The following is a 13,575-nucleotide window of genomic DNA, read 5'->3' on the forward strand; positions in this document are numbered from 1 at the left end:
AATAATAATAATTTTCCTCTAAATAAATAATGAAAAACAAAATATAAACTATAAATTATGACAAATTCATTAAAATTATAGTCTAAAAAAAGAAAAAATGAATATATTAACAAAGTTGTTTGTCCTGTTTATGTTATTTTGGCAAGAAGAGATAAAGACAAAGGAAAATATATTAATGATTTTTTTTATATTTTATCTCAATTGCTTAAATGGTAAGAAAAATAGTTAAATTTGTCAATTTATAAAAAATATAATTTCCTTTAAGTTTGGAAATTTGAATATTCACCTGCTTTAAAGAGAATCTATATTTTAAAGAGGGAATTCAAATTCTCCTGACATCTAATTCCTAGTGTGATTTGCAACCAAACATGAGAATTTTTAAATATATTTGAGAATCTTAAAACATTATCCCATGCCAAAAGCCACATTAGAATTTTACTTAAAGATTAAAAAATATTAAAAGATTAGAAACAACTACCTATCTTCTTGTATATTCTCGTGTGCAATGAAAGTAGAGTTGTAAACCTCTTCAATTTAATTGTTTTATTATTGTATATAATTCTTGGAGTATTGAATATTTTTTTCAAATTCAATGACTTTAAATAAAAACTCGTTAATAATGGTGGTGGCGAAGAGAGAGAGAGAGAGAGAGAGAGATGAATAAAACATAAATTATTCTAAAATAAATTATAATGTTGATTGTTGACCAATATTGTCTCATGCATGATGCATGAACCTGGCCATACACTTGCCAACATTTGTAGAATTCAACATGCTGGCAAAGTTATCTGCGGTTAACCTTGACGTCATTGCATAGTATTTGAAACCATCATCATGGTTATCATAATTCCTTCAAAACTCTTCGGTTTCTCTACCTACATTACTCTATTAGGCCTTACTTTCGTAAGGCTCTCTACTTATAGTATTTTTAATCACCGCACATCTTTGGTGCGATTGGCACTCCACAAGTATAAGTGCTTGTGGGGTATGGGGTGTAGGGTGTGGGGGTAAAGGTCTGGGTTCAAGTCTCCAGAAGGAAGACTCACACACATATACATTTAAATTAAGATAGAATATAATTCTATCATGTAAAAAAAAAAACAACAATTCCTTGCAACTTTTGCAGGGCAGTCTTGGAAGTTGGAACACACTTAACAATGGCTGCAAGAGACAACCCAGAGGACCCAACTTGGTGCTGTAATGGTATACATCAATACACTTTCTTTGATCATTCCAACCATTCCATGATTTCCATCACACTCATCACAGCTTTGTTCTCAAAGCCTGAAACCCACTTGAGTGAATTCAATGGCGTGAAGTTTACTGCTTTTAATGCTCTTGAGAGATCCAGGGCCGATAGAACCAACTCTATTGTATTGGAGACACTCAACGGAGGAGATTCATCTGAGCTATCTGACATACTTGATGATGATTCTGATTTGAAGTCAGATGCTGAATCATCATGTTGTCTTGAAGAGGATATTGTTTATATGATTCATGGGAGGATGAGCAAAGCATTAATGAATTAGTATGTGAAGAGGGAACAATAAAGAGGCTCGAGTTACTGGCAGGAATGGTTGGAGTTGACAATACAGAACCTGAGGTGGTTCTGGCTGAAGTTGTGAGGGTTCTGAAGGATTTAGAGAGATTAAATGGATCCTATCTATTACACAAATCCTATCTATAACCAAAAAAAAAAAAGGGCTGCTGAATCTTAATATCTTATTAGTTATTACAATTACAAAACCAGGCTTTAAAATTAAAATAAATAAAAGGAACAAAAACTTGAAGGCAAAAGGCCCAAAAATGTTACAAAACCAGGGCCCAATTTCAATCTTATTACAAGGCAAAGTGCCCAAACCAAACCCCAAATATTTATACCTGAACTGAGTGAACGGCTGGTGAGCAGTTAACTGATGAGGGAGGCGGAGAGTTCAGAGAAAGAATGAGAGAGGCGGACTGGCGTCTGGCGGAGAAACCAAACCGAGAAAGCTTGCTTGACAGCTTGAGCAGTTGAGAGAGGCGGTCCAGGCTTGCTGCCTTGCTTCAGTTGCTTGAGCCGTTGAGCAGATGAGAAGTGAATAGTGGAGTGGAATCAGAGAGAATGAGAGACAAAGAGAGGCGGAGAGTAGAGAGAAAGGTAAAATTTTTAGGGTTTGAATTATTTTATTTGTTTTGATTTGTGATTGTTTTGTAGTTTATCTAGATGATTTTTGGTTTATCCAGAGGATAACAATGTTTAACCAAATTTACCAAAATTTTTGTTTTTTGGATAAAAAGATGTGCCAGATTTTTGTCAAAAATCTGATACTAATTTTTTTTTTTTTTTTTTTGCCCCTACTACCCCTTATTTTTTAAAATTTGGGAGCCTCCCTTCCACTTGGGGGCCTTAGGCAATTGGCTAACTCGCCTAAGGGAAGGGCCAGCCCGGCTCTACATGAATTGCTTTATTTCTCAAATTATGATTTAATTGAAAATTTTGATATCTCCTACGGACACTAGAATGTCTTGCAGATATAGTATCTACCTGATTCTCTATCTCTCTTCCTTTTTTCCCTTTTATGAATAATTTCCTCCTATACTCTCCCCACTTCACCGTATATTGTCACACCTTTTGAGTTTGCATTAGGAAAAAAAAATTATATACTTATCTTAATAGCATATAAAAATTAAACATAATAATAGAATGAAAGAATAACTCATCAAAATCCAAAAAAACACATAATTTAAATATAATGGTAAATACTCCGTAGCATCCATCTGCTACACACACACACACACACATATATATATATATATATATATAATAGTTTGATAGTTGTAATAGGCATAGTGATTTGAATTTGGAGACACTAGAAAGTGTCAATAGAAAAGAATTTTTCCTCAAAATATAATTACCTTGTTATATTTAGTGGACCCATGAGTTTTCATATCAAAATTACCAAATGTCAAGCATTCTGCATTCTCACAGTTGATCTTAATCCAAATTTGCACAAGACCCTTTCGTATTAGTTTCTTTGGGCCGTGGGTCTTGTTAGAGGACAGACGGACGATAGGGAAGACGTAAGAGTCAGAGCTCTACGACCAAACTATGACTGCAAAGGTTTGAGAAGATAGTCCGAGGGGGAATTCCTCCACGACTAAGCAAAGCAAAGGTCAAAAGGTTTGGTCTTCCCTTAAAGGTAGCGCTTCGGAAGGTTCTATTGATAAGGATAAACATTAGGGAAACGTAGGACGAAGGGAAGTTAAAAAAAATATCTAAGAGAAAGCTGCTACCACCGCATTGAATGCTCTGCAGCTAACTCTCTAGCCGCATTAATGTGGCCAACAGCCTTACAACTACTCCTAAAGACTTCAAGAAGATGCTGATGGGATCGGGATCAAAGCCAACAACTTGACCTACACGTGGATGGTGGAGATGAAGAAGGACGGAGTATTTAATAGAGGAAGAAGCCCTTGCAAAAGGGATCAAAGATTTGAGAGAAAAAACACTGTAGCCAAAAGAACTGGACTTGTAACCAAATTCTAAAGATATATATATATATAAGAACTAGTCTCCTCGGACTGTGCTGATGACGATTTTCTTTGGGCAAAACCAGTTTATTCTTATTTTCTTATCATCTAGGCTCACTATAATTACTATCTAATTCATTAAAGTCTAGTTTTTAGCCCACTCTCTACAAATTCATTGTATTGGACTCTTTGGGCCAAGATCCTTTTCATTTTGGGCTTGGGCACCAAATTGCGTCCTTACAATTAGCGCTATCTATGGGAAATACTTGAGCTTTGGTGAGATTAGCATTCAGTTATAGCGGGCACAAGGCCAAATCGGGAGGAGTCTGTTGGGTCTCAATGTCAAGATCACTTCGTCAATCTTAAGCGGAGAAGGGACCAAGAGGTTAGTGTGCACACCACACACACTAGTAGGAGCCAGTCTTGTAGTGGAAGTCACATCTCCCATGAAAAAAATACTAGAAGCATGCAACTGAAGATTGACCAATAACGTAGGAGGTTGCACCGCGAGCGGCGTAGGGGAACTCCCTCTAGTTCTGACCATTCTTTTGGTGGTGACAGTGATAATAGCTACTAGCCTAGGTCAAGGACTCCCCCCAGTGAGTCTTTTTCGTGTGACGAGGAGCTCTACTATGGCCAAAGAAGGAAATGTCCATCTCACAGGGGCCTAGGCAACGATGCTATGAGTAAGGCCCTGAATCAGATCTTTAAGTCACCTTTTACTTGAAGGATTGAGAGAGGGAAGCTTCCTCGGCGGTTTACTCAGCCAACGTTTACTATCTAAAATGGCAGGACAGACCCTGTGGAGCATGTGAGCCACTTTAACCAGAGGATGGCTATTCACTCCAAAAAATGAAACCTTGATGTGCAAGGTGTTCCCATCCAGTTTGGGTCCCATGGTGATGAGATGGTTTAATGGTCTGGAGGAAGGATCTATTGCCTCCTTGAAAGAACTTACAAGAGCCTTCGATTCTTGTTTTGTCACCTGCAGTAAAGGTCCTTAACATTTGGACTCTCTGTTGTCTATGACTATGCGAGAGGGAGAAACCCTGAAGACGTACTCTAACCGATATTAGGAATGTTCAATGAAATAGATGGGTTTTGACGACGTAGCTATAAGGACATTTAAGGTCGGCCTACCTGCCGAGCATGATTTGAGGAAGTCTTTAATTGGAAAACCCATCAAAAGTGTGCGTCAACTCATGGACCGCATTGACAAGTATAAGCGGGTTGAGGAGGACTAATAGCTAGGTAAAGGCAAGGCTAAGGTGGTCTCTCAGGATAAGAGGAACTTGAGGTCGGAAAAGTACAATAACAATCGTCCTCAGCGGGATTTTTTTGGGCAATCTGGGGTTACTGCTACTCAAGTGGTTAACATGATATTCTAGGAACCAGTGCATCAAATCTTAGAAAAAATTAAGTACGAGCCATATTTTGAGTGGCCAAATAAAATGGAAGGAGACCCCACGAGGCGTAACCAAAGCCTTCACTGCTAATACCACCAGGAGCGAAGGTGTACTACAGAGATTGCAGAACTTTGTGGAATCACGTAGAGTAGCTGGTCCGAGGTGGTAAGTTAAAGTAATTTTTATATCACCTCAATGAGCAAGGAGGCTAGGCAGGGTTAGGGTCTCAAAGTGATGCTTCTTCAAAGCCACCTCTAGGCACAATTAGCGTTATTCTTGCTGCTTCGGGAAGGACTGGATCCTACCCCTCTAGGGTAATGTCCATAGTTCAGCCACTCGCAGAGGACTCCTCCCCTACACCAAAGAGGAGTAGCATGGAGGTCCGACCAGCATTGAGTTTCTCTAATGAAGATAAGGTTGGAACCATGCAGCCACACGACGATGCCCTATGGTCACTCTTAGAATAGGGGGCTATGATGTGAAGAGGGGGTTGGTGGATCAGGGCAGTGGAGCAGAAATCATGTACCCTGATTTGTACAAGGGGCTAAAGTTGAAACTTGAGGATTTGGTAAGTTATGAGTCACCTTTGGTAGGCTTTGATGCAAAAGTTGTTGTCTCAATGGGTCAGATTAGGCTACCGGTCCAGGTAGGTTCAGAGGTGGTCGAAGTGGACTTCATTATTGTGGATGCTTACTCCCCCTATACAGCCATTGTGGTGAGACCCTGGCTTCATGCCATGGGGGCCGTTTCTTCCACTCTGCATCTCAATGTGAAATACCCATCAGGGGACAAGGTGAAGGAAGTGGTTAGAAGCCAATCTATGGCACCAAATTGGATGGAGTCCTCGGCCTCTGCTGGAGAGGGCTTATAGCAATAAAAAATAACGGTTTTATTTGTGGATGAGGCAACAGAAGTGGCAAAGAGTGAGGAGTTAGAAAAAATTGTTATAGATAATGACATAGAAAGGTTTTTCCAAGTCAGAGCTCAACTGCCTCCCTGGGAGAAAGAGGAGTTAATAGTGTTTCTTAAGAAGAATATTGATGTGTTTGCTTGGAGCACTTATGAAGCTTCTGGGTGGATCCAAATTTCATTTTCCATCATTTAAATGTTAATCCAATCATCATCCCCAAAAAGCAACCACCTCGACGCTCATCTAAAGAGCATTCTAAGGTTGTCAAGGAGGAGGTAATCAAGCTCAAGCAGACTGGGGCTATTAACGAGGTGTTCTACCTTGAGTGGTTGGCCAACATGGTGATGGTGAAGAAGAAAAACGGGAAATGACGAGTATGTGTAGATTTCATGGATTTGAACAAAACATGCCCTAAGGACCGATTTCCTATGCCTCGGATTGATTAGCTAGTGGATGCCACTATAGGCCATCCTCGGATGAGCTTTTTAGATGCCTTCCAAGGGTACCATCAGATACCTTTAGTTTTGGATGATCAAGAGAAAACAACCTTTGTTACTCTTACTGGAAATTACCACTACAAAGTGATGCCCTTTAGTTTAAAGAACACAAGATCCACCTATCATAGGATGATGACCAGGATGTTTGTGCCATAACTAGAAAAAATATTGAGATTTATATAGATGATATGGTGGCAAAGAGTAAGCTAGAATCCGAGCACGTTAATGACCTCAGATATATCTTTGGAATATTGAGAAAACACAACCTCCGCCTTAACGCTCCTAAGTGCTCTTTTGGGGTTGGTTCAGGAAATTTTTTGGGATACATGGTCATTCATCGCGAAATTGAAGTCAATCATGACCAGATTAAAGCGATTAACAGTCTATAGCCTCCTTAGAACCCCAAAGAAGTCCAGAGGTTAACAGGAATGATTGTTGCCTTGAACTGATTTATCTCTCGGCTAGTAGACAGGTGCTGACATTTCTTCCAGTTGTTGAATAAGTGGAAAGGGTTTGAGTGGATCGAGGAATGTGTCCTGGCCTTTCAGCAGTTGAAGGAATACCTCTCTTGACCACCCATCATGTCCAAGCCTAAAGAAGATAAGGTCCTGTTTGCTTACATTGTTGTGGCTCCCCATGTAGTTAGCTTGGTACTAATACGGGTAGACGGCGGGGTGCGAAGGCCAGTCTATTAAGTGAGCAAGTCTTTACATAAAGCAGAGGTTCGGTGCCTACCATTGGAAAAGGCCATATTGGCGGTGGTGCATGCTACTCATAAACTCCCTCATTACTTCCTCTTCAAACTCTACTTCGGAGAGCTGCTTACACAGGAAGGATTGCCAAATGGGATACAATTTTGGGACCTTTCGATATCAAGTATATGCCTTGCACCTCTATTAAGGGCCAAGTCCTTGCGGATCTGGTGGCCGAGTTTGCTGAACCTCCTTAGGAAGAAGAGGGAGAAAAGCAAACCATGGATGGAAAATCAGTTGGAGTGGTCTCCTCACAAGAGCCTTTGTCTTGGAGGGTATATGTTGATGGTGCTGCTAATCAAAGAGGTTCTAGGGTGGGGTTAGTCATGGTGTCTCCTAAAGGGAATTTTATTGAGAAATCCTTAAGGTTGGGTTTCTCAGCCACAAACAACGAGGCTAAATATGAAACTTTGTTGGTAGGGATGACTATGATTCAAAAAATGGTAGGAACGGTGGTAGAGCTATTTTCAGATTCCAAGTTGGTTGTTGGACAGGTAAGGGGGGAATTGGAAGCTAGGGATCTAAGAATGCAAGAGTATTTGAGTCAGGTCAAACACTTACAATTAGGGTTCAAGTCTTTCGCCTTACAGCAAATCCCTCGAAGCAGAAATACTCATGCTGACTCTCTAGCCATGCTCGCAACCTCCTCGGCCCGAGGTTTACCTTAGATTATCCTGGTTGAAGATTTGTGTAAACCTGTCGAGGTGAAGAAGGAGGATGCACGGATTCATTAGATTAGGGTGGGACCTAGTTGGATGGATCCCGTGGTTATATTCCTTAAGGACGACATTTTGTCCAAGGAGAAAGGAGAGGCTGATAAAGTACGAAGAAAAGCTCCTCGGTTTTGGTTGTCCAATGATCAAAAATTGTACAAACGCTCTTTTTCTAGGCCATGTTTGTTATGTGTCCATCTCGAGGCAATAGAACCCCTTTTAGAAGAATTATATGAAGGGATTTGTGGAAGTCATACGGAGGGCAAATCATTGTCCCACAGGGCCCTCACTCAAGAATATTGGTGGCCAAGCATGCAAAAGGGAGCACAAGAATATGTGAGGAAGTATGACCAATGCCAAAGGTTTGCTCCAAACATTCATCAGCCTGGGGGCGTCCTTAATCCTCTCTCTAGTCCCTGACCTTTTGCTTAATGGGGCTTGGACATTATAGGACCTTTCCCTAAAGCAACAGGGAATAGAAAATGGCTTTTGGTTGGCACTGATTACTTCACCAAATGGGTCAAAGCTAAGCCCCTGGCAAACATCAAAGATGTGGATGCTAAGAGGTTTATTCACAGCCTCGGTCTGTCCATTCTCCTGGGGATAAGCCGGAGTTGAATATCTTTCCTTAATACTCATTTCCCTTCTCTTTGACTTATGGGGCCGAGGCTATAATTTCTCTAAAAATTGGATTCTCAATGCTGAGAACAAGCTTGTTTACTCCGGAAAGTAATGACGGGTTATTAGAAAAGAGCTTGGAATTGGTTGACGAGCGAAGAGAAAATGTTATGGTTCAGTTGACATATTATCAGAAAAAAGTTTAAGCAGGGGTACAAATCAAATGTGAAGTTAAGACCATTAGCTCCTGGAGACTTGGTATTGCGGAAGGTTTTGGGTACCGCAAAGAACCTAGCATGGGGGAAGTTAGGGTCCAATTGGAAAGGGTCATACCGTATCACCTCGATAGCTGGTATAGGATCATATTTCCTAGAAGATCTAAATGAAAAAAATGGTACCACGCCCCTGGAATGTAAATAACCTGTGAATGTATTACTATTAATGAAATGCATTTCTACCATATTTTATTTATGATTTTATTTGTTGCATTGATTATTTGTCTAAGTATTAAATAGAACATTGGTCATGCCTGACTCCTCGGACCACATACATTAGGTAAATTAATACTTCTTTTTATTTGTCTAAGTATTAAATAGAACATTGATCATACCTGACTCCTTAGACCACATACCTTAGGTAAATTAATAATTCTTATTATTTGTCTAATTATTAAACAGAACCTTGGTCATGCCTGACTCCTTGGACCACATACTTTGGGTAAATTAATACTTCTTTTTATTTTGTCCAAGTATTAAACAGAACCTTGGTCATGTCTGGCTCCTCGGACCACATACCTTGGGTAAATTAATACTTCTTATTATTTGTCTAAGTATTAAACAAAATATTAGTCATGCCTGGCTCCTCGGACCACATACCTTGGGTAAATTAATACTTCTTTTTATTTGTCTAAGTTTTAAACAAAACATCGGACATGCCTGGCTCCTCGAACCACATACCTTGGGTAAATTAATATTTCTTATTATTTAACTAAATGCTAAACAAAACCTCGGCCATGTTAGGTTCCTTGAATCACTTGCCTTGGGTAAATTAGTAACCAGTCTAGCTATGTTGTCCAATCAAGATCCTCATTGTGGTAATCTAAGAGAAGGGAAACACTTGTACGTCACATAAAGCATTTGCAAGTGAGTCCCCGATTAGTTCATAAGCTAATTATCATCTACCATTCTTTAAATCTACTGCTAAAGGGAAGGCTGGGTGGAACCAAGTATGAACGGAATGCTCCACCATTCTCTGGGATCAATTAAAAGTCCAATGATATGCAGGGTCTTTTAAGTTATGCCTAATGTATGTTTGTGAAGCTGATAGTATAATTTGTTGAGATTATAAACTTGGATGTTTCTGCCAAATCTGTTGGTGATTGTATAGGAGGTGACAACTACATTATCACTTATAAGGATAACTGAATTAAATTATATTTCGTTTTTGTTTTTGTGTGAAAGGTATGTTCTCTAAGTTAAAGTCATTTCTGGTTGAAAAATGTAAACTTGGAGAGCTTCATATATTCCTTAATTAATTATGCGAAATAGGGCAATGATGTTGTCATTTGCACAAATGATTATTAAAAAAGTTAGATACATATACATGTGTCAATTCAGACACTATTATTCCTTATTCTTATATCAGTTAAGTGTAAAGCAAAATATAGGATATGTTAGAAACTTACATAAAACATGTATAATAAAAACTCTATGACTGTCATTGAACCAAGCCTTGAAGAAAAAAAGGAAATTTTATTACAAATTTGGGAGGCCAGAAACAACAATTAAAAAAAAAAACTACTACTCTAAGAACTACTTAATCCTAAGTACAAGTTTGTCCTTTGTTGGGGCCTTGACGAGCTGGGCAAGGGCTGTTGTTGAAGAAGTTGGGCCTTTACCCTTGGGGTCCTCCTTGGTAGGCATGGGTAGAGTGGCGAGGATAAGCTCCATATTATGGGGGGCCTCTTTCTCCTTGGAGGGGTCCTTAGGGGCAGCTGGAGGCTGGGTGACATCATGGGCCACTTCCTTGGTTGTGTCAACTTCTTTTTCAATAATTTCAGGCTACTCGGCCTCCTTGGACGGACTGCCAGAAGAAGGAGGGACCTTAGCTGGGCTGTCCTTGCCAGTATCTGCCTCCTTGGAAGCAGTGTCAGCTTTGGGGACAGAGGAGCTAGAAGCACGGATGGTAGAAGGGTAATACACACTCTCTGCTCTCCTGAGGGCAGAAGAGGCCTCAACCCCAACTTGGTTGAGGGCTTTGTTCCACACCTGGAGGCAATAGTACCTACACACCTCCAATACCTCAGCCCTGAGGGCCTCGTCGGTCTATGCCACTCCGGCCTCATACCTATCTTGCTCAGCTTGGTCCTTAGCCTTCTCGGCCTCCTCCAATTTCTTTGTTAGGACTTTTATTTGATTTTTGAAATGACGAGCTCGTCCTCGGCCTGACAAAGCTACTTGCGCTAAGCCTCCGCCTACTTCTCTGCCCCGTTTGAAGCGGCCTCGGCACTTTTCTTAGCCTCGGTTAGCTTAGTATTAAGCTCTTGTGTCCTTTTTTCTGCTAACTCAAAAGCCTTCACAGCAACAATGCGCCTAGCCTCTCCTCCTTCATTGATTTATGGGAGCTAATGACTATTTCCTCAACTCTATGTGTAGCTTGGACAGCCTTTCAAAGAAATAAAGAAAAAATAAAAATACCCAAGTTAGAGAAGTCAAGTATAAGTACAAGTAAAAAATAAATAAATAATATAACAATAATAAGATAAAAGGGGGTAGTTGGTGGTCTTACCAGAGCGAGGTCCCTCTTCAGGCTGAGGAACACCTCATGCTTTCTCAATAACCAGCCCTCCCTTGTTAGAAATCCCTGATGGAGGCGTTAGCGGTCAGGGCAGCTTTGTCCAACAACAGAGCAGGAGACCAAGCTAGAACAGCTATCTCAGAGTTGCCTCTCTTCTCCACTACTGTCTGCGTTATTCTGGCTTGTTTGGCTCCCTTTTGGGGCTCGGCCTTCTTGGAGGAGTGGCTTTTTCCCTCTTCCACCACCTCCTTACCTCTTTGATCCCTCTTCCTTTTGAGATCAGCAGGGTAAGGTCATTGAGCTTGGGTGGGTGGAAGGGTGGGAAGTTTGGTTTGGGCAGTTTTTTCTGCCTCATGGCTTTCTACTTGGGACTCCATCAGGTCCCGAAGACTCGATCTGGTCCTGCGTTGGATTACCATTGCATCCGAGATGGCGGGATCTTCTTGTAAGTGACTTACTTGTGCTAGGGGAAGAAGGCTAAGGTCACCAACCGGGCTTTCCGAGGAGGAGGGTAGGTTAAAAACTTCGAAATCGCCATCGAAATCTAAGACATCAATTATCTCTTCCTCCTCTTCTTCTTTGATGGCAAGCTGGGAAGAGGTGGCTTCTTCGACTATATACTGAGATGGCAGGGTTACTTCAAGTACACCTCTTAGAGTAGGGCCGGTGGTAAGGAAACCCGGAGCAGCAACACTTATCTGGTGCTAGTGCTGATCTTTCGCCTTGATCACGCACTTTGGCACCTGAAAACTGGACGAAAGAGGGTTGTAGCTGAGGATGAGGTGGGCTTAATTGACCGTCACTGTGAATGAAGACCTCGGCTTTAAGTATTTTTTCTAGGTCTCGCTGATTGACAAGACTTAGGTTTGGAACAACGGCGTGCTCTTATCTACAAAACAAAGAAAATTTTTGTCAGAAAAATGGCACGAATCAAAGAAAATTTCAATTACAAACACAAACGGAGAGAAAAGGATGCAAAAGAGGTAAAAGAGAAAAAATGGTGATTTTGGAGTAATAAACCTAGACCTAAGAACCCCACCTGGTATCCCATCCCTTGTTAGGCAGTGGAGACCATCGTGCCACTCCCTTGAGATGATTAGAAAGTCTTTGTTCGTGCCTTTGTTGGAATCAGGGAGGCATGAGATGAGCCTAACCTCAGGAACCCTAGTTTTTAAGTAACATCCCTGCCCTTTATAGAGGTGAAGGTTGTAAATCCAGTTGACATCGTGATGGGTGAGGTTTAAGCCCATTTTCTCGTTAAGGGCATCTACGCTACCTAAAATTCTAAACATGTTAGGGGCGCATTGGGTGGGGCTAACCTATGGGCTATTAGGTAGTCCCTAGTGACTCTTTCCATGGGGATTCTCATCCCTCCCTCTATGAAAGCAATCATTGGGATTACCACTTCTCCCTCCTGCCTCTGAGTATACCAATCCCCTTGTCTACAGTACCTAATGGAAACCCTAGTGGGATTCGGTATAGAGTCTTAAAACTCTCTAGACCCTCGATGGTGTTTACTAGATAAGCAAATCTCCCCATATATGCAAAGAAAAGTAAAGAAACTAAAGAGACGAGATGAAATGGGATAGGCCAAGGAAGAAAAATATCTAAATGAACAAAATAAAAAGAGAAAGGACCAAAGAGAAGGAAGGAAGAAAAGATTGCTAAACAAGTTATGGGAAGGAAAAAAGGCTCCTCGGACTAACTCTTGAATTTTTTGAGTACAAAAAGTGAAGTGAATGAGGTCTATGAACAGTATATATATATATATGAGAGAAAAAAGCAAGCGGGAGAATTCCCACTCGAAGTAAAAATTCCCAGTCGTTGGATCCCCATTGTATTGTAGAATGTAGGGAACATAGAGCCGCAGGAATTAATTGAGTGGCGTTTCGGATGCCGAAGTATCAGGAGCGTGCTTCTAGGCAATTGAAAAGACACCTACACAGACAAGAATGATGTGAGGGAAAAGCAGAATAAAGATTATAGTATCAAAATTCCTTTCTTTTCAGAGGAGCAAAAGAATGAAATTTTGAGGGGCTATTGTAGGGATAAAGGGCACAACAATATATATTGGGCCGTTGGCCTTGTCCGAGGATGCTTAGTGATTCAAGGACAGACAGACGATAGGGAAGACCTAAGAATCAGAGCTCCACGAGCAAACTATGACTACAAAGGTTTGGGAAGGTAGTCCAAGGGGGAATTCCTCCTTAGCTAAGCAAAGTGGAGGTCAAAAGGGTTGGTCTGCCTTCGAGGGTAATGCTTCAGAAGGTTCTATTGATAAGGATAAACATCAGGGAAACATAGGACGAAGGGAAGCTAAGAAATATCTAAGGGAAAGCTGCTACCACCGCATTGAATGCTCTGCAGCTA

General features: G+C 40.8%; 1 protein-coding gene across 1 annotated transcript; it reads left to right on the top strand.

Moving 5' to 3' along the window:
• The first annotated feature begins 5,367 nt into the window (after positions 1-5,367).
• On the top strand, positions 5,368-5,790 carry LOC142627047 (uncharacterized). The gene has a single exon (XM_075800834.1). It carries the CDS (start codon positions 5,368-5,370, stop codon positions 5,788-5,790), a length of 423 nt encoding a protein of 140 aa, XP_075656949.1.
• Positions 5,791-13,575: the final 7,785 nt, after the last annotated feature.

This window comes from Castanea sativa, chromosome 1, assembly GCF_040712315.1.
Source record: "Castanea sativa cultivar Marrone di Chiusa Pesio chromosome 1, ASM4071231v1".
Taxonomy (NCBI): domain Eukaryota; kingdom Viridiplantae; phylum Streptophyta; class Magnoliopsida; order Fagales; family Fagaceae; genus Castanea; species Castanea sativa.

What these genes read in the sequence shown, in the direction of transcription:
- LOC142627047 (XM_075800834.1), top strand. Translation starts at nt 5,368, where the DNA reads ATGGTCACTCTTAGAATAGGGGGCTATGATGTGAAGAGGGGGTTGGTG.